The 22,178-nt window shown below is 41.9% G+C and overlaps 1 protein-coding gene across 3 annotated transcripts in view; it reads left to right on the top strand.

Moving 5' to 3' along the window:
* Positions 1-22,178, top strand: part of itpr2 (inositol 1,4,5-trisphosphate receptor, type 2) — a 167,134-nt gene that overhangs the window by 126,470 nt on the left and 18,486 nt on the right. For 2 of the 3 annotated variants that reach the window (XM_088339631.1, XM_088339629.1), the window contains exons 46-53: positions 674-808; positions 1,709-1,901; positions 6,145-6,270; positions 6,421-6,456; positions 7,921-8,096; positions 8,208-8,372; positions 8,451-8,634; positions 16,372-16,449. In XM_088339631.1, coding sequence (XP_088195757.1) covers positions 674-808; positions 1,709-1,901; positions 6,145-6,270; positions 6,421-6,456; positions 7,921-8,096; positions 8,208-8,372; positions 8,451-8,634; positions 16,372-16,449 — 1,093 coding nt within the window. The remainder of the gene's footprint in view (positions 1-673; positions 809-1,708; positions 1,902-6,144; positions 6,271-6,420; positions 6,457-7,920; positions 8,097-8,207; positions 8,373-8,450; positions 8,635-16,371; positions 16,450-22,178) is intronic. The other variant, XM_088339630.1, reaches the window with a different exon arrangement.

The raw sequence follows: 22,178 nt of genomic DNA, 5'->3' as shown, positions 1-22,178 counted from the left end.
AGGAGACCAAGAGGAAGGCCGCGATTGACGTGGATGGATGGTGTGATGAGTGCACTGCAGGAAAGAGGTCTAAATATAATGGAAGCGAGAGCTCTTGTTGGTGATAGGAAGGAGTGGAGAGGTGTTGTGAAAGGATAGTGGGATTGTGGACGCGTTCTTAAGGATGGGCTGGGCACCCGTATGATGCGGCAGGGGTAAACCAGTGAAAGCTGTCGGTCCCTGTTGTTGAACAAAAGAGTGTTGTGTCACCCTGACCCGAGTGAGCCAATTTAGGTGCCGAGGTGCCTAACTTGTTTGGGTGTTTGGGCAATTGGGTTGGCCATGGTCCCAAAAATTTTGTGGGTGTTTTTTTTTGCTATTTTTTCCCTTTTATTTTCTTTGTTATTGTATGTGTTTGTCTTGCTGTCGGTCACACCTCTTGAGGGATAGATAGATAGAATGGCTCAATTATAAAGGCTGCGATTGTTCAAGGAGGAAAGGATAAAATAGTCACATTCTTGGACGCGACTGACTCATAGAATTTGGTGTCAAATTCATTTAAAGACAAACACAGTCACAGATTCTATGCACAGTCCCATTGACGGTTCAAAAGTTATTCCTATAATCATCCACTTCAATTTCAATCCTTTCAGATTCTGTTTAACTTGCCATTATTTATATGTCCTCCTCCCAGCTGGCTCGGCACAATAAGATCCTCCAGCAGAGTCTTAGACCAGGATCAGGTTTGGGATCTGGGTCAAGCTTGGACCCTGACAATGAGAAAGATGACGCCCTTCATTACTATTCCAACCACACAGCTCAGATTGAGGTAAGAGTTTGTTGTCCTTGTGTAACCGCGGTGTACCTGTCCACATTCACGCTGGACTGGATGATGAGGTTTTTATTACAGTTAGGCAAATGAATGAGTCACAACACCACACGTGGTAAGCTTCTCTGCTGGCTTTGATCTCATTGGCAGCTCGTTGTAGACTGCCAAAAACATATCAAACAGCTTTCTTTTCAGTTCACATAAAATACATTTTAGAATATCAACCATCACAATATATGTTTACATCCATTTTAACAAGAGATCGTATAGTGGCTTTTTAACATTTACAATGAATTCAACATATTTTTCTTTAGTCTGCATTTTAACCAACACCATCCTTTTTATATATATGATAAAATAGAAATAATAGCAAGTATAAAAACGGGTACAATTTACCTGCAAATGAATGAGTCACAACACAACACGTGGTAAGCTTCTCTGCTTGCTTTGATCTCTATAAGGGGAATGAGCATTTTAGCACAATATGCAACGTCCGGCAAAACTAACATAAAAGGCGACAGAAACAAAAGGAAAATAAATCCAAACAGCATGAAAACATCAATCACATTACCGTGCATGTTGAGAGATTTGTCAGCTGTGGTTTTAATGTTTAAAACTAACTATTTTTGCGGAGCATCAAAAGATCGTGTCTTACCGTTGGCAGCTCGTTGTAGACTGCCAAAAAAACCCACCTTCCTGTCGCAAAGTCTAAAGCCAAACCAAACCTTAACACATACAAGCAGGTGGCACTGTTGGACTCATCATTGCAGAAACTATACAACATATTTCAGCAGGAATTTCAATAAAACGAAAGTTATTATTACACCCGTTACACTTGCATTCAGTTTTATTCTCCAAATGCTCCATATCCAAGTGATTTCAAGTCATTGCCTTCCTTAGATTGTGCGTCACGACCGTTCTATGGAGCAGATTGTTTTTCCCGTCCCCAACATATGCGAGTACCTGACCGAGGAATCGAAAATGCGTGTGTTCACCACCACTGAGCGAGATGACCAGGGCAGCAAGGTTAATGACTTCTTCCAGCAGTTTGACAATCTCTACAATGAAATGAGCTGGCAGAAGAAAATCCGAAGTGAGTCTTTGCATGATGTGGTCAGGGTTGCCTTAAATCTTTGAGAATGCTTGCAAAGTTTGAAAAGTAATTGGGTGAAGTTCTCATAAATGCTTAAAATTGTTGCAATTTTTTAACAAGTCTGCTTAAAAATGACGCTGACACTGTTCTCCGATGGCTTCGCTTTGCATTTCTATAGCGCTTTTCAAGTCAATGACTTCCCAAAGCGCTTTACAATGTGCTCCACATTTCCCAATAGCGGCCTTGTATTGCAGCCATGTAAGACGCTAACCTGCTTATTGGGGGTATTAGGGGTTCAGTGTCTTACCCAAGGACACTTCGACATGTAACACGGACAAGCCGGGATTCGAACTGGGATCCCTTGATCCCAAGAAGAGCGCTCTACCTCCTGAGCTACTGCCGCCGCCATTCTTTTTCTTCCCTCATGATTAACAGCAGCTGGCATTAGTTTGTATAGCATTGTCCTATTAGCGTCCTAAGAGGACAGGTAAATGCTACACTTAAACAGGTTATGAAATGTGTATTAGTGTCAGAATTATATAGCCATTTTGGACATCTATTAATAAAATTAAGGTTGCGTTTCCCAGTGGTAAATTATAATGGGAAGGATTTCCAGTAACTGAAATTGTAAGTCATTTGAACCAAAATATTCACATGCGTATTGTTCTGATCCACAAATATATTTGTGATTTAGTCAAGATCTAAAAAAATTTAAATGCACATGAACAATCGTGTATATGAATCGCAGATCTATTTGTGAATCTGCAAAATGCATGATTCACTCTAAATTTCTTCTTTTAATGGTACTGGAGAAATTAAAATCTTGGCTTTGAAAGTCCTTAAAAGGTGCTTGAATTTGGCCATGAAAAAGGTTTTATAAACAGTGAAATTTAAAAGATGTACGTGGAATAAAAAACCATTCTTGTGTGTCTTCAGTTCATCTGTTTGTTTATTGGCCTTCTTTTTTATGATTGCAAAAATTGCAGCAGTTTTAGTCGGTGGCAAAATACAAATTCAGTCCAGTATTTGATTTTCCCCCAAATAAAATTCAATCAGTTTACTGTACTAAGCAAGAATAGGACAAGCGAACGGTTTTTCATTTCCAAGCTGTGGGGGAAAAACCCTTTTAGGAGACAAAGCAAAAAGGCACAACAAACTGTAGCAATTTATGTTAATTTTTCATGGACCAAAAGAAAATTGTATGAAACTGTATGTAACATCCTACATGCCCACATTTCTTGTGTATATATTGTGTAAATTATAACCTTATTTTCTTTGTTCCTTTATCTTCTTTATTTTCTTGTATCCTCACTGTTAAATGCGAACCTGGAGTGCCACGTCCAATTTCGTTGTTACAATATGTTCAACCCATTTTGTAACAATGACAATAAAGGTATATTCTATTCTATTCCAAAATACCGCTAGTCAACTTTGGAATTGTACCTATTTCAGGCACTGATACCTGAATTCCAACATAACACTTTGCTTTAAATTGTACAAAATAAATAACAATAATACAGCGGAACCTCGGTTCTCGACCATAGTCCGTTCCAGAACCCTGTTCGAGAACCGATTTGTTCAACCACCGAAATCGATTTTCCCATTAGGAATAATGTAAATCGTTTTAATCCGTTCCAACACCCTGAATGTTTACCATGAATGTTTAACGTAAACATGAAGCTAACCCAGGCTAATCGTACGTTCGCGTTAGCGTAATCTTCCGTACAAAAGATTACGCTAACATGAACGTGTAAAAATAAAAAAAATCAGGTCGTTTACAAGTCATTTAGCACCACAAGTGGCTAGCGCTTCATTGGAAAGGGGGCTCCGTTCCAACACCCTGAATTTTGGGCTCAGTTCCAACACCCTGAATGTTTACCTCGAATCATAAAGTTAACCCAGGCTAATCGTACGCTCGTGTTATCGTAATCTTCCGTACGAAAGATTACGCTAACACGAACGTGTAAAAAAAAAAAAAGATAAAAAAAAGAAATATGAACAGGATTTCATACCTTTGTGGTGGTCAGCAGAAGGCGCATGCTGTATTCCCTAGCAAGATCGGTAACTCTTTCATATTTAGCTATTATGTCTTTCTTAAAGGCAATAGTTGTATGAACAACTTTTCCTTTTTCACCTGTCCTGCTTGCACCGACCTTCTTCTGAGGCATAGTTAGGGGCTAAAACACTCCGTTCACCGATATTAAAAGCGAAAGCAAAAAAAGGGAAGTGCGCACGTGATAACAGTTGGTCACGAGGGGTGGGGGCGATCCACACGTTCTACACCCGTACGCCGCTCAGCATCGCACTCTAGCGTACGCACTCGGGCATTACCGGCGTTCGAACTCCGAATTTTTGACCGAACAGCGAAGCAAGAATTTCTCGAAATTTTTGGTCGAATTCCGATTCGTTCGAACTGGGAGGCGTTCGAAAACCGAGGTTCCACTGTATTTGATGCAATTGGTAAATAATATTTTCTATTTTATTTATTAAGGCATAAAATCAAAACCTATCAGGCCCAATGTGAAAAAGCAATTGTCCCCTGAACCTAAAAGCGAGTTGTCAGCGAGAACAGAAATCAAACGTTTACGAAAATTGGTTTTGAGTTTTTTACAACTATGCGGAGGAATTTTGAAACTTTGAAAAATTGTTCCAAATCTGCCATATCGGAAATTGTATTTAGCATGAACTGCCCGTTTAAGGTCAGACCACAGCATCTCCATTGGATTTAAATCTGGACTTTGACTTGGCCACTCCAGATCCTTTATTTTCTGAGCCATTAAGGTGTTGACTTGCTGTTGCTGTTGTTGTTGTTGTTGTCGAGTCACTCAAGGCGCCTAAGGTAATCCTTAGTAGCGCTAGACTCGCTCGTGGGAGGCTCCGTAGTTCTCCGAAGGAGAGAGGGCTGCGACTGTCCTGTGCCGCCAGGCCTGACGGGGTGCGACCCAAGCAGACAAAGCCTCTGAAGTCCTTAGTACGCTCGGACAGGCCGGTGCATGATTTATGGAAGCCCCGTGGGCAGGTAGTACAGGTGATTGGGGTGTGGTCGCAGCGAATGGTTCGAAAGCACCACTGGCATTCGGACTGGGGGCCAGGGTTGCTCTCGAAGTCCCCCGCCCTAAGAAGAACAGAGAGAGGAGAGTAGAAGAGAGAGAAAGAGAGGGACAGATAGAAAGACAGAAAGACAGACAGAGTAAAACGCAAAAAGGGGGAAAAAAGACTGAGAGAGGTGGGGAGAGAGTAGAAAAGGGAGGGATAGAGAAAATGAGAGACAAGAGTGTAAAGGGGGAAGAGAGAAAAGGAGAGACATAGAAGGAAAGAGGACCAAGAAAGAAAGAGAGAGCGAGTCTGAGTGGATCGAGTTGGATTCGTAAGACTCCCCCGGGGGTCGCAGGACACCACGGGAAGGTTCCTAGTCTTTGTCCTGCACTTGCTGTTCTCATCTCATTAGCTACACCGCTTATCCTCAGTAGGGTCGCGGGGGTGCTGGAGCCCATCCCAGCAATCAGCGGGCAGGGGACACCCTGAACTGGTTGCCAGCCAATCGCAGGGCACACAGGGACAGACAACTCACTCGCTCATTCACACCTAGGGACAATTTGGACCGGCCAATTCTCCTGAAATGCATGTTTTTGAAAAGTGGGAGGAAACCGGAGTGCCCGGAGGAAACCCACGCAAGCACGGGGAGAACATACAAACTCCGCACAGGAAGTCTGGAGCTGGATTTGAACCCACGCAGGAGGTTCCCAAGACATGAACTGTGCCGCAAATGCGCTAACCACTGCGCCGCCGTGCTGCTGAAAATAAAGGCTGATATCCATAAGTGTGACAATACCTGGTATTTGTATAAATATTCCTAGATTAATTCCTATTTCAGACAAAACAATAAAAAGCCTTTGCATTCATCTCCAGCAAAAAAAGCAATGATAGTACAGGAATTGGGCGGCAGTCGCTCGGAACGTAGAGCGCTCGCTTTGGGATCAAGAGATCGCAGTTCGAATCCCGGCTCCTCCGTGTTACATGTCGAAGTGTCCTTGGGTAAGACACTGAATCCCTAATACCCCCAATAAGCAGGTTAGCGCCTTACATGGCTGCAAGGCCGCTATTGGGAAATGTGGAGCACATTGTAAAGCGCTTTGGGAAGTCTTTATTTGAAAAGCGCTATATAAATGCATATCATTTCATTTCATTTCAATCGATTCTTAATGCTGTTTTTCTGTTTTTACCTGTGCTTCCTTTTATGTAGAAAATAAGGCTTTGTTTTGGTTCTCACGCCATATTTCTCATTGGGGAAGTATTTCCTTCTACCTTGCCTGCCTACTGAACATATGTGTGGCCGTCTTCTACCCATTCGGGGATGATGGAGATGAAGGTGAGAAAAAGTTATGTCATCTGATTTCTTGATAACATGAAATATGCATCGTTTTTGTGTACAAGCTTTATTTTCATGTCTGATGTTATAGGCTACCTTGGTCATTTTTTTAATGAACAAAATGTGGGTCAATTCTGGTCATGTGTTCAGGATCAAAGCCATTGGATGAATTCAAACTCCATAATGGTAATCTGTCTCATAATCATCAAACAGAGGTTGTTTTATTTCTTCTTTATTATGTTGAAAGGGAAACGAATACAATATAAAAGTTTCCTTTACAAATGTGTAAGCCCATCAATCATTTCTGTGTTTGAATTTGATTTTTGTTGGGTCCTAAGTTAAAATATTTAGCTCTCACTACCGTAAATTCCGGACTATAGAGCGCACCTGATTATAAGCCGCACCCACTGCATTTTAAGAGGATAACCGCTTTTGTACTTACACAAGCCGCACCTGTATATAAGCCGCATGCGCCCACATTAAAATATGCAACACGATTACAAAATTAACCCAAACCCTACATTGAGTCCCGCGATTTTGATTGAGGGGGGATTTTGTAAGGTTTATTGTTCTATATTCTTTATCAATTATCCATTAGCCGTTATCGGTCAAATCATAATACGCTACAAAGCCAAGGGGCCGAGACATTTGCTCTTAGCCAAGAGGCTGAGTCAAGGTCCTACCCACAGAGCCAAGCAGCGATCAGTGCAAATACACCGTTCCCGGAGGTACTGCAATACGTGGAGTGGAAATAGCAAGCTCTTGAACATTAAGTGCATAGTTCAAAAACCACAGCCGGCAAATTAATGGAAAATGATACCGGTAGTTAAGATTTGATGCAGACCTGCAGCGTCCAGGTCTCGTTAAAAGTAATCTAAGGAAAAAAAGTGTATATTTCCAAAGGTAAGGGTGGGAAAAATATATATCCACTATTGTCTGCCGTGTCCACAAACACTCACCTTTACCGGTCCCCACTTCCCATCATCACCCGCGTCTGTTACGCCCCTTCTTTTTAATTAGTCAGTGCAAGACTTATCAGAATAAGTGTCCAAAATAAATACATTAGAAAAATATACAGTTGCAAATACATATTATACATGGTTACACATATTTACAAAGACAGACGGTACACTGAGAGAGTTTTCAAAGCTTTAATAATAATATTATAACTTTCATCCCAAACCGTGCCTGTGAAGGGTAGCAAAACGCTACTAACAACACGCTCGCTATACAGTTGTCGTGTCTGTTAAATTACGGTAAATCATTCTCATCTTCCTCCCCATAACGGATGTCATCAAAATTGTCCTCCTTTAGTAAGGGAAAGAGGCTTTGTCGTGTAGACTCCGTCCCACGCTCCCTTATCCAAAAACACGCTAGCAACACGCTCGCTAGGTAAACTTTGCGTGCAGTAGCTCTGTTTCCTTCGTTATCGGACTGCTCGATTTAGCTTGTAAGCTGCGTCATGTGACTTCGACTCGAGCGCCGCTGGCGGCCGTTAGAAAAATGACATAAATTGGCCGCATCACTGAATAAGCCGCAGGGTTGAACGTTTGGGAAAAAAGTAGCGGCTTATAGTCCAGAATTTACGGGAATTATTTCATGTAAAGCCCGACACCATCGTCACCATTCCTCATCTCAACCTCTCCACAGGGACCTTATCATACTTCAACTGTGTGTTGCTATGGGCAGCATTGTCTTCGTCCATCGCTTTGCTTCCAGTCCTACCGAAACCGTGGGGGATCCTTTTCTTCCTGGTCTTTCTCATCCTTCGGGCCATTTACACCATGGGCCTCGGCCCTGCCTTGTTGCTACTGGGTACCGTCAATGTAAGTGCCTAAAGATCTCTGAACGATGAAAACATACAAACTCCGCACAGGAAGTCTGGAGCTGGATATCTTGTTTTATGTTCTGAATGGAGTTCATGTTTGCTCTTGCAGTTGTTCAATAAGTTAGTTTTTTTGGTAAGCTTTGTGGGAAACCAAGGGACGTTCACTCGAGGTTACAAGGCTGTGGTGATGGACATGCTCTTCATCTACCATATGGGCTATGCCATTATATGTGTTCTGGGGCTCTTTGTGCACGAGTTCTTCTACAGCTTTTTGGTAAGACCTGAAGAAGATGGGGAAAACCTGTTGTACAAATGTATTGTTAATGACGCCGTAACAATCCTCTCGCCACAGCTCTTTGACTTGATAATCAGGGAAGAAACGCTGCTCAATGTCATAAAAAGTGTGACAAGGAATGGACGCTCGATTATCCTGACCGCAGTTCTGGCCATATTTCTTGTCTACTTCTTCTCCATTATCGGCTTCCTCTTCCTCAAAGATGACTTTCGCATGGAAGTGGATCGTCTACCTGCATCAGGTAAGAATTTTATCATTGTAGTAAGAAATCTAAGGGTGAATTAATCCTTTAAGGACCTAAATTGCTCACCAAAACATATCTTTAAAACCTGCGAGTACTTTGAATCACCTCTGAGACCCATGTTTTGCTATTTGCCAATGTTGATGATGAGATAGATAGATAGATGGATAAATAGATACTTTATTCATCCCCGTAGGGAAATTCACACTTCCAGCAGTCTCTTTTGTTGTTTATTAATAGATTAACAGGATGCCCTCGGGGTGCTTTGTTGTAGTTTAGCCACGGCGGAGTGGATGACATCACAGGCTAGTCCAAAAGTTTGACGTCCCTGCGGCAGATGAGAATCTTTGTGCCCAGGGATACACCACCTCGTGTTAGCGAGTCCACCTCCTCTCCGCATCCCGCAGGCTTTCGTGTCTCTGTCTAACAGCACTGAAGCCGGGTAGCTCCGGGTGGCTACACGTTAGCGTCCGGGATGCTAGACGTTAACCACGTTTCCGTAAAACACAGCAAACTGCACTCCCTGTCCGCTTTGATGTTTTTCACAGACACTGCTAGTTTGTCGGTCTTATTTGGTAGAGAGTCTACGTTTACCATGATTACGGACGGTACCGAAGACTTTTAACGCCGCTAGCCGCTTAGCTAGCTCTGGCTCTCCATCCACGATAGGCACGAGAATTCTTCAAGGCAAGGAGTTGATTCCTCGAATAAAAGCATTTTTGTGCGTTAAAACCCATAACGATAGGATACAAAGTAATCCAAAGTGTATTTTTTAAACGGGACGAAAAACACCAAAAATAGAAGCTGCAGGTTGAAAGGTGTCAACTTGATGTTGCCAAAGAAAGGTGCCTCGAGCAAAGACACTGTACTTGTATTTCTTTCTCTCTCTCTCTCTCTCCCTCTTTCCACCCCCTTTGTCGCACTCTCTGTGTCTCTCTTTTTCTCTTCCATTGTTGCTCTTTGTCTCTTTCTCTCTCTGTCTTTTTAACTTCTTTTGCTCTAACTTCCATTTTTCCTTTTCTCTTTCTCTCTTCCTACCCTTCATGCTTTCTTTTCTCTTTTCTCTCATTCTGTCTTTCTATTTCTCTTTGGATTTCTTTCTTCCTCTCCCTTTCTTTCCCCTTTCTCATGACTTCTTTTTTATCTCTTGTTTCTCACGCTCTCTCCCTTTCTCTCTTTTTCTTTCTTTGACCCGCCTTTCTCCTTTTCCCTTTCTCTTTCCCTTATTTCTGTCTCTGTCTCTTTCACTCTTCGCGTCTCTCTTTTTCTCTTCCTTTGTTGCTCTTTGTCTCTTTCTCTCTCTGTGTCTTTTTAACTTCTTTTGCTCTAACTTCCATTTTTCCTTTTCTCTTTCTCTCTTCCTACCCTTCATGCTTTCTTTTCTCTTTTCTCTCATTCTGTCTTTCTATTTCTCTTTGGATTTCTTTCTTCCTCTCCCTTTCTTTCCCCTTTCTCATGACTTCTTTTTTATCTCTTGTTTCTCACGCTCTCTCCCTCTCTCTCTTTTTCTTTCTTTGACCCGCCCTTTCTCCTTTTCCCTTTCTCTTTCCCTTATTTCTTTCTCTTTTTCTTTCTCTTTAATCTACCGGCCCCCGAAAGAATGTTTGTTCTATCGTGTGGCCCCCCGATTCAAAACGAGTTTGACACCCCTGGTTTCGGGGCACATGTTTAGAAAAGGCCGCCGTGTGGGTGTGTTAATGAGCCGTGTGTGCTAACGTTATGCGCTCAGGAGAGACTAGCAGCATGCACATGTGCACCTGTTGCATAACCTGCTTGGCCGAACGGCACGCGGGCAAACTCCGCACGCAGCGGTGAGTTATGTAAGCCTCGACGCTCGTGCCTCTATGGTTGTCTGCTCGAGCGGCAGCTAAGGGGCAGAAATCCAGCAAGCGTGTGGATGTCCAAAGGGTTGGGTAGGGGAAGCTTTCAACTCTAAACCCTACTGCTGCTCCTCTTGCCTCCTAGCTACACTGCTGTAAAAAGGTAGTTAGTTACCCCCTTCCTGAACAGGGTTTATTTTTCTCTCTCTCTCTCTCTCTCTCTGTCTCTGTCTCTGTCTCTGTCTCTCTCTGTCTCTGTCTCCCCACCCCTTTTCTCCCACTCTCTCTCTCTCTCCACCCCTTTTCTCCCACTCTCTCTCTCTCCACCCCTTTTCTCCCACTCTCTCTCTCTCCACCCCTTTTTTCTCCCACTCTTTCTCTCTCTCCGCCCCTTTTCTCCCACTCTCTCTCTCTCTCCACCCCTTTTCTCCCACTCTCTCTCTCTCTCCACCCCTTTTCTCCCACTCTCTCTCTCCACCCTTTTTCTCCCACTCTCTCTCTCTCTCCACCCTTTTTCTCCCACTCTCTCTCTCTCTCCACCCCTTTTCTCCCATTCTCTCTCTCTCTCCACCCCTTTTCTCCCACTCTGTCTCTTTCACTCTCTGTGTCTCTTTTTCTCTTCCTTTTCTCATCTCTCTCTTCATACCCTTTGCGCTTTCTTTTCTGTTTTCTCTCCTTCTGTCTTTCTATTTCTCTTTGGATTTCTTTCTTCCTCTCCCTTTCTTTTCCCCTCTCTCACGACTTTTTATCTTTTGTTTCTCACTCTCACACGCTCTCCCTCTCTCTCTTTTTCTTTCTTTGTCCCGCCCTCTCTCCTTTTCCCTCCCTCGTTCTCTTATTTCTTTATCTCTCTTTTTCTTTCTCTATTATCTACTAGTCCGGCCCCCGACAGAATGTTTGTTCTATCGTGTGGCCCCCGAGTTAAAATGAATTTTTCACCCCTGCTCTAATCTAATCTAATCTCTCTTTCTCTCTGTCTCATCTCATTCTCATTAGCCGTACCACTTATCCTCATTAGGGTCGCGGGGGGGCTGGAGCCCATCCCAGCCATCTCCGGGCAGGGGACACCATGAACTGGTTGCCAGCCAATCGCAGGGCACACAGGGACAGACAACTCATTCGCTCATTCACACCTAGGGACAATTTGGACCGGCCAATTCACCTGAAATGCATGTTTTTGGAACATTTTTGTCTCTTTCTCTCTGTCTTTTTACCATCTTTTGCTCTCTCATTTTTTCCTTTACTCTCTCTCGTCTGTCTTCCCTTCCTCTCTTTCTCTCCTCTCCTCTTTTTCTTCCCTATCTATTTCTCTTTGGACTTCATTCTTTCTCTTTCTTTCCCCCCCACTCACTATTTCTGTTTTTATCTCTTGTTTCTCTCCCTCTCTCTGTCTCTCTTTCTCTCTCTCTTTTTTGTCCCACCCTCTCTACCTTTCTCTCCCTATCTTTCTCTTATTTCTTTCTCTCTTTTTTTTCTCTCTAATCTACTAAACCGGCCCCCGAGAGAATGTTTGCTCTATCGTGTGGCCCCCGAGCTTAAATGAGTTTGACACCCCTTATCTATAACCTTCGTGAGTGATAAATATACAAAAAACACAAATATCAGAGAGGGGGCAAATACATTTTTTCACAGCACTGTATGCTTGCAATTTATATACTGTATTCAGCATTTTTTTAAGCAGCATCCCACCCAACAGCTGCTGCTTACATAATCATCATATATACTGATCTAGGACAGCACTGATTGGATCCGTTTTCTGTCGGTTTCACAATCCAGGAGACTGGGTGATAGGCTGGCTAGTAGGGTTTGTAAGGGTGCTCGAAATCCTTGAAAATACTTGAATTCTAATGTCTTGCCTTTAAGGTTTGAAAAGTGCTTGAATTGTGGACGAAGGGCTTGTAGATGCTTGAAATTGTTGCCATTTTCATAAAAAGTGCTTAAAAATCTACCCGGCAGAGTAAAAGCCCACATTAAACCACACCACCTACATTGCATATTACCGAATTTTATTGCAATATGTATTCTGTGTAGCACTATTTAGATATTCTATATAACACGCGACGGTGGGTATTTGCACGTCACACTGGGTATTTGTATATTGTATTCTTTTTGCTTTATTATTGTATTTTTCTCAGCGAAGGGATGCTGCTGGAAATGTGAATTTCCCTTCGGGGATGAATAAAGTATCTATCTATCTATCTCTCTATCTCTATCTATCTCTATCTATCTATCTATCTATCTAAAAATGATACAGACACTGTTCTCCGGTGACTTCGCTTTGCCATTGCATTTCATCCCTCGTGATTAACGCCAGCTGTTATTAGTTTGTATCGCATTGTCCTATGAAGCATCATCGCCCCTATGTGTCGCCGACAGGTGTACACTACACTCAAAAAAGGAACTATGAAATCTGCCTATTCATTATGGACACTTAATATGGGCCATGCAAAAAATTAAGGTACCGTATTTTCCGCACTATAAGGCGCACCTAAAAGTCTTAATTTTTTTCAAAAGCTGACCATGCGCCTTATATATGGATCAATATTAAGTCGCAAAGTCTTGCAACTAAGGCAAACAGCCGCCGACTCGATTTTTCCCCCGAACGTGGAGTAGTCCGCGGTGTATGCTGGGATTTATATACCGGCGTTTCATTGGCTAACATATGTGTCAATCATCATTTGAATCGATCACTATTGGCTAAAGTTATTTGGAGCCTCGGATAGGCTAGAGGGCCGAAACAAACCCTGCAATTGGCCGAAAAAGATGTGTCAATCATCCGTTAAATCGATCACTATTGGCTGAAGTTATTTGGAGCCTCGGATTGGCTAGAGGGCCGAAACAAACCCTGCAATTGGCCGAAAAAGATGTGTCAATCATCCGTTAAATCGATCACTATTGGCTGAAGTTATTTGGAGCCTCGGATTGGCTAGAGGGCCAAAACAAACCCTGCAATTGGCCGAAAAAGATGTGTCAATCATCAGTCAAATCGATCACTATTGGCTGAAGTTATTCGGAGCCTCGGATTGGCTAGAGCGCCAAAACAAACCCTGCAATTGGCCGAAAAAGATGTGTCAATCATCCGTTAAATCGATTGCTATTGGCTGAAGTTATTCGGAGCCTCGGATTGGCTAGAGGGCCAAAACAAACCCTGCATTTGGCCGAGTTTAGCAATGGCGTAGCAAGCTTAGCAAGCTTGCTAAAGTACATCATAAAGAAACATGTTTTATTAGTCTGTATTTGCAAATAATTTACTCTCCTGGATTTACTTCACTCACGGTTGTAAGAAGACCATGATTGCGTATCATTATTGAACGTGAGAACTTAGGTGAGCTATGCGGCTTTATATTTTCCCGGTATCTTGTTTTAGAACGATCTTGATGTTGCTGTGATGAGTTGAGTGAATTAAACTCAATTCCAAGTGTTTATTGTCATATGCACAGTAAAGTTGCGAGCGAAAAAGAAAATAGAAACCAAGGAATGGTTGGCATTTCTTGAATCCTAAGACTTTAACCTTCCGAATGATACTTGAAATGATGCATTTGAGTGACATCGTACGGACACCGCGTCCGCACATTTCTACGACATGTATTTGCATCTTTGCAAGCTTTGGGAATGTTAAGGGGGTAATAAGTTTGACTGAACTATCTGACTGTTTTGTCGACGTTCCCATTGTAGCGCCTTATAATCCGGTGCGCCTTATGTATGGAAAATATAGAACCAAAAACTATTTTTTGGGGGTGTGCCCTATAACCCGGTGCGCCTTATAGTGCGGAAAATACGGTAGTGTTTTCCAATGGTAAACTTTCATACGACAAACTTCCTGCAACTGAAAATATAAGCTACATATTAGCATCATTTTACCCAACACTTATTTGGGGAGAGATTTTTCTCCCATATATTTACACATGTATCCCTCAGATCCACAAATATATTTGCAATTTACTCAAGATTTATAAACCCACGCAAGATTAAAAATAATATGTAAATAGCGGATATATTTGTGGATTTGCAAAATACTGATTCGCTCTAGAATTTGTCTTCTAATGGTACTGGAAAAAAATGAAAAATTGGCTTTGAAAGCCTTTAAAAAGTGCTTGAATTTGGCCATTATAAAGGTGTACCAACCCTGAATATCAATATTATTGATATTAAGCATGTACTTGGATCAGATCAATACTATTGTCCTGGGATCGATACTTTGCTCCTCCGCCAATTACCCAAAGCACCGCACCAGCTCAGTAGCCTAGATGGTAAGGCGCCCGCTTTGAGACTGGGAGGTTCGGGTTCGCGCCCCGGCCGAGTCATTCCTAAGACTTAAAAAGTGGTCGGCGGCGCCCTCTCTTGGCTGCGGCTGCATCGGGTCAGATGCAATCGACATTTCGTTCTGTGTACATTGTTACACAGAATGACAATACAAGGAAATTATTATTATTATTATTATTATTATTTCTATGTAGACAGTGCAGGCCTTCTATCTCCCCCAGTACCCTCGCCAACTCTAAATTTATGCCTGAGTGTGTGACTGACAGGCTCACTTTTGGCACCTCTGCCTACCTGTCTTGCTCATGCATCCAGCCTGCCAGTCAGCAGGAAGGGCCAAATCTATGCGACTCGCCCTACCAAAATAAAAAGAATAAAAAATGGAAACAAATGGGAAGTGCTGCGCAGTCTGGCCTTTTTTTTCTAATTACAGAAAAGAACCTTGTCAACAGTGTCATTTGTGTGGTAAAGTGGTCTGCTACTGTGGCAACACCACAAATCGACTTAAACACCTGAAAAAAGTTCACTCTACACAGACCGACGAGCCACAACCAAAAATGTAAACATGTGAATACTAATGTGAAAAATAACCTGTGGATCTTATGTCACTATGGCAATAAAGCCAGTGGTGCTGACTTTCTAAATATTCTGCAATGGAAGGTGTTTTAGTTGTCTTGTTCCCTTTGTTATACAGTACAGTATTTCCATTTTGGTTTAACTATTGGCCTTTTTTCTCAAACGGTTGTAATGGAAATATCTATTTTTTTAGACTTGTAAAGTTTTCCATTCAGTTTTTTTAATAAAACATGAATCATCCTTAGTGCCTAAAATATTTATGTTCAAGGGGAAAGTTGTTGAAGATAAGACCAATTTGTTGAATCGTCTCATACGTGTTCAAAGAAATGCAGGAATCAAAATGACATAAGAGGGAGTTCTTTTTATTGATACACAATTTCAACAAGAGACTCAGCGAATCAAAGATATGCGTGTGTCTTTATAGTTTTCAACATAGCGCGTGTACCCGGTTTGGCCCCGTCCCTTTTCACGCCTGAAGGCGTACATGCCCAGGGTTCCGTCCTTATTTGGAAGTGTTCTTAAGTTTATGCCAGTTTATGTCACCTTGCCCTTTGCCGTTATCTCTTGTCCTCCCTTGAGGAGGATTGTTTATACTAATTCGTCCGCAGAGACCTTCGCGAGATGTAAACAACATTTCTCCCAACTGTAAGCAAGTCTTTCTACATTTCTTTCTAAATGTAACGCAAATCTATTCTACAAATGCAAGTTTATTTTCTACAACATATCCCCCCTTTGGGAGTTTATCTCCCACCTTGAACGGAAATTAAAATTGAAAAATCAATACAGGGTAGTGGTAAAATATCTTAAACCATAGCTACCAATACACGTACAGAATTAGTTAGTTCAATTCTTTTTAGATCATGACATTTCTAAGCAAAAAGTATCTTTATTGCTTAATACTACTCTATATTTGCTTGGATCCCATCAATGCACAAAATCCCAGTATTGCCCGACCCTGCCCTTTAGAGCCTGATCTGGGAAACTGCCAATCAGATGAACAGGCATTCATATTCTCATTCACATCCATAGCAAATTGATTGAAATTGACTTGATGTACATGTTTAACTGTCTTTATTTGTAGGACCTGGACATTTATTTAGTGAGCCAGTTGTGGAAAAAACATGCACGAAAGACAAATGCCCAGCATCCATTAATACTGGTAAGTTTTCCTTTCTTCTTTTGTTTTGGAACACCATCTGCGAATATTTTTCTGTATTGACAATTGAAATGAATAAAAGATCTGCATTTATATAGCGCTTTTCAAGTCAATGACTTCCCAAAGCGCTTTACAATGTGCTCCACATTTCCCAATAGCGGCCTTGTATTGCAGCCATGTAAGACGCTAACCTGCTTATTGGGGGTATTAGGGGTTCAGTGTCTTACCCAAGGACACTTCGACATGTAACACGGACGAGCCGGGATTCGAACTGGGATCCCTTGACCCCAAGACGAGCGCTCGGCCTCCTGAGCTACTTCCGCCCCAATTGAAGGTTTAAATATGTTGTGACTTGAATGGGATGTGAACATGTACCGTGACTAAGGACTACAGAGCACACTGGATTAAAAACCGTATGCGCAAATTTGTTTTTGTGCAAGCCACATTAAGCGAAAGATCTGAACAGCCATAAATATTAACATTTTCTCATCCATTTTACTTTTTTTTTTTTTTAAATCAGCATTTTGCCGCGATTAAGACACTTGTCAAACTTAATCAACTAGTGCAGCAATCTACAGTGGAACCTCGGTTCTCGACCATAATCCTTCCGTACGAAAGATCACGCTAACATGAACGTGTAAAAATTAAAAAAAAATCAGGTCGTTTACAAGTCATTTAGCACCCGGGTCTCCACAACAAGTGGTGAGCGGTTCATTGGAAAGGGGGCTCCGTTCCAACACCCACATAGAGCTAACCCAGGCTAATCGTACGTTCGCGTTATCGCAATCTTCCGTACGAAAGATTACGCTAACATGAACGTGTACAAAAAAAAGGATAAAGAAAAGAATTATGGATAGGATTTCTTACCTTTGTGGTGGTCAGCAGAAGGCGCAGGTGGACAGCCGTTGCTTGCTTATAGCACTCACTCCCTTAGCCACATCACTAGATTTCACAGCCTCCTTATTCTTTAGTATCATACTGATCGTAGATTTAGCCATGCTGTATTCCCTAGCAAGATCAGACACTCGCACACCTCCTTCATATTTTGCTATTATTTCTTTCTTAAATGCAATAGTTGTACGCACTACTTTTCTTTTTTCCTCTGTAGCAACTTTACTGCTTGCACTGACTTTCTTCGGAGGCATAATGAGGTGCTAAAACACTCAGCATGGCACCCTAGCGTACGCACTCACGCATTACCGGCGTTCGAACTCCGATTTTTTGACCGAACAGCGAATCAAGAATTTTTGTTCAAACTGAGAGGCGTTCGAAAACCGAGGTTCCACTGTATATATATTTAATTGGCATTACATATCCAGGAGTGGGATAACAGCATTCTCAAAACAGAACTAAATGAACTGTACTGACTTAAATTCAAAAGGCTGTACAATCACAAAAGCCTGTACACAGGATATGTAGCAATACAGTAATCCTTCGCTACTTCACGCTCCAGTTATCGCCGTTTCACTCCTTTGCGGATTTGGAATAGAATTGTTTTCATTGTCATTAATATCAACATATCGTGCAGTTTTTTATCTGGGCAGACAGCAAATGCTATCACAAGGGACAGGTTGTATATATGTGTGTGTGTTGAGTGGGTATGGCTGTCAGTTGTCCCACTGTGTACTGCTGCTATATGATGTCAAACAGCAGTGTGAGCGCACAGGTCAATGTGTTCTCAAAAAGAAACTAGGAAGCACGATGACAGCTAGCTTTTAGCGGCTTGTTTCATTGAAAAGAAAATCATCAATTAAATCTGACTTTTAGAAAGGTCAGAGCGTAAATGGTGATCACCGGTGGGTGCTCTGTGGATTGATATCTAGTCTGGGAAAGGAGTGAGGCGCCGCTGACAGAGAAATTAATACCTTGGCTGCAAATCTGGCTTACTGCTTGCGGCTATGTTACGTAACAACCCTCAGAAGCTGACCCTGTATAACACCAACGCCAGATCTATTACCTATGATTCGGATGACTTCGAGCTACGACAGGTTGGAAACCACTACATTCGGGACAATTGTATTCTAATAACCGGGGAGACTTGGCTTAATCCAAGGATACCTTGCAGCTAGCTAGCCAGCCGTTCTCTAAATCGCTCTCTTGCACTTAAAGGAGAAACCCCTCCAGTTTCATTGTACTTTTATATAATGACTATAAAGACCATTCATTCAACTGCCAATTCTGGGTTTTGTAGATCTATAGTTATTTTACCACAAGTGTATACTCTTAGTTGTCATATCGAGGTAAGTTTGACCATTGGGAGGTTTTATCAAGGTGCGGCGCTACTTGGCGAATTTTCATCTTTTGCGCTGAGTTCTGGCCCCCATTAACCGCGATAAGGAAGGGCTTAAGGAGGGATTACCGTAAATGCGCAAGGGATGGGAGAGCTTAACAACAGTCACATGTGTACAGGCTGTTGTGATTGCACATGCTTCTAAATTTTAGTCAGTACAGTACATTGTGGTTTTTTTTTAGTTTTTATTTTTTTTTTAGAATGTTTTTGTCACAGTCCTGCGTATATGTTCATGCCAATTGATCTATATTGACTGCCGCGGCCACAGTCCACAAAAAAGTGTCTTAATCACAGCAAAGTGTGAGCATTAGCTTTGTTTTAAAAAAAAAAATCACTTTCCCTGGTCCGCACCAGTTCTAAGCCAGCTGCTAACCGGTGAAGCTGGCGACCTGCTTAGGATGCACCGCGTTGACTCAGGGGCCCTGCACCGTATTGTAATCTTCAGGGTTGGGTAGGGTTACTTTAACTTGATTACTTTCAATTACTTTTGGATTACTCCAATACCAAATATGCTAATTGTCACGGAGTGGAAGGGGTGACCGGACCAGAACGGAGGCAGGAAGGGAGAACTCAATTGCGTGACGATCAAAAAAAAACTTTTATTTACCAAAATAAAAGTTGTCCAAAACTCAGGGACAAGACAGAACAAACAGGCTTTAACAAAAACGTGCAAACACAGGTTTCTTCCAACTCAACTAAACAGGACAAGACATAACAGAACGGACAATGTGTATAATGAGCCAGCACCCGCAAAACCCACAATCCAGCCTTAAATAGCAGACACGCAATTAGTTGAACTGCTTCAGCTGGTGCCCAGGGGGCGGGGCAGACCGGTCGCCAAGGCAACCATGACACTAATAAAAGACAAAAGAAACTAAATATGAATAAAATGACTCAATTTTGTGCAGGCTTGGGGAGTAACGGAATACACGGAACGGCAAAAATGATGTTGGCAAGCTGTTTGGATTTATTTTATTTTGTTTCTGTCGCATTTTATGTCAGTTTTGCCGGAGATCAAAGAGATCAAAGCCAGGAGAGAAAGCTTACCACGTGTTGTGAGTCATCATTTTATTCATATTTAGTTTCTTTTGTCTTTTATTAGCATATTTGGTATTGGAGTCATCCAAAAGTCATTGAAAGTAATCCAGTTAAAGTAACCCTACCCAACCCTGGTAATCTTCATTGTTTAAAATATAGAGAAAATGATGATATTATTAGAGCCGGTAACCATCGGACATTACTGACAGCATACACGAACACTCAAAGACGGGCACACAAAGATATCAAAGATGACTCATCTGCTCAGCTCAATCTGCCAACACACGTGAGCCCATCCGATGCCCCCTCTATCTAAACCTGATCTTCTGGGTTCGAAGATTCAGCAATTCAAAGGTCAAACGGCTTTCATTTTTGTGTTTGCGTGTTTTCCAATTTGTTAAGTGACAGGAATGAATGCAGTCACGCCATTTTCATAATCGAGTCATGAGTCAGCTGATCATCTGAAACGAATCATCCAACAAGGATCTTTCTTTCTTATAATTTGAGGCTTTCACAGGTGTCTCATCCATACAACTGTGGCAAGTCATTTTCGTTCCGGGGAAGTACATAAAACAGGGGTGTCAAGCTAGTGGCGGAGGGCAATTGCGACCCCCAGGTTGATGGTTTGAGGCCCCCGCTTTTAGAATAGAGTAGAATATACCTTTATTGTCATTGTTACAAAATGGGATAACATATTGTGACAACGGGGCAGCACTGTGGCGCAGTGGTTAGCGCTTGTGCGGCACAGTTCATGTCACGGGAACCTGTCGTAGGTTCAAATCCAGCTCCAGACTTCCTGTGCGGAGTTTGTATGTTCTCCCCGTGCTTGGTTTCATCCTACGTTCCAAAAACATGCATTTCAGGAGAATTGGCCGGTCCAAATTGTCCCTAAGTGTGAATGAGCGAATGAGTTGTCTGTCCCTGTGTGCCCTGCGATTGGCTGGCAACCAGTTCAGGGTGTCCCCTGCCCACTGCCCGGAGATGGCTGGGATGGGCTCCAGCCCCCCCACGACCCTAATGAGGATAAGCGGTACGGCTAAGGAGATGAGATATTGTGACAACGAAATTGGGCATGACACTCCAGTTTCACACATTCACAGTGAGGTAAAAAAAAAACAAGAAGATAAAGGAACAGAGAAGATAAGGTTATAAAACAAGGAGGACAAGGTTCTAGTTATAATTTACACAAAATGTACACAAGAAAGTCTGTGTTTTTCCACTAGATGTTTCTGTATTTTGTTGTGCCACCGTTAACTAATGCCAAAAGCACAACAGAAGACATACGAGACTCAAAAGTGACCAAATTGTGCGTTATTAATTTTGAAAAGCGAAATAAGAAAATCAATCCATCCGTTATCTGCACCGCTTATCCTCAGTAGGGCCGCGGGGGTGCTGGAGCCCATCCCAGCTATCTCCGGGTAGTGGGTAGGGGACACCCAGGGACACAGGGACAGACAATTCGCTCGCTCATTCACACCTTGGGATAATTTGGACCGGCCAATTTACCTGACATGCATGTTTTTGGAAAGTGGGAGGAAACCCACGCAAGCACAGTGGGAACATGCAAACTCCACACAGGAGGTTCAATCTCATGACCTCAGAACTGTGCCACACACGCGCTAACCACTGCGCCGCAGTGCTGCCCGAAATAAGAAAATGATAAAAGACATAAAAAAAATAATCTAAAGAAGAAAAGGACCAAAATGAAGAAGAAAAAAGAATAGGACAAAAAAAAAAACTCTGAAGATAAATTAAAAAAAGAAAACAAGACAGAAATGAAAAGAAACAAGAAAAAATTGGCTTTTTTGTTTTTGTCTTTTTCTCTGTAATATATTATTCCTTTCTTTCCTTTCTTTTTCTTCATTTTTCCTATTTAGCTTTCTTTTCCCTACTTTTCATTTCATTCCTGGTTTCCTTTTGTGCCTCTTTTTCTACTTCTTATTTTTAAATTTTGTTTAAAAAATAAAATCTTTTTGTCTTTCTTTGAGAAAGGCAGGGTGAAAACCACTTTCAGTCTCCTTGTTTGTAGTCAAGGACTAAAATTTCATATATATTCATTATTTTTATTTATTATTATCATTTTTTTTTAATTTGAAAAAAAAAAACGCTTAATTAAAAAAAAAAGTATAATATATATATATATATATATATATATCCACGTGTTTTTATGGGGAGAAAAGCAGTACTCTAAACCAGTGATCTGCAACCACCAAGCTGCGGACTGCTACCGGGCTGTGTGTGGTTTGGTACTGGGCCGCATTCAGAAGCAAAAAAAAAATGCCTTAGTTTTTGCTAATATTGAATTAATTCATGTTAAATTCTTTTCAGCCCACTATAAATTCAAAACCCATAATCAAATCAAACTTAAGGTGCATGTTATCTGGGGTTTTACGGTAGAATATCA

The sequence above is a fragment of the Urocampus carinirostris genome, chromosome 7, assembly GCF_059441175.1.
Source record: "Urocampus carinirostris isolate Australia breed hairy pipefish chromosome 7, RoL_Ucar_1.0, whole genome shotgun sequence".
Classification (NCBI taxonomy): Eukaryota; Metazoa; Chordata; class Actinopteri; order Syngnathiformes; family Syngnathidae; genus Urocampus; species Urocampus carinirostris.
The sequence above is the reverse complement of the archived record's forward strand: the minus strand, read 5'-3'. Positions and strand labels throughout refer to the sequence as shown.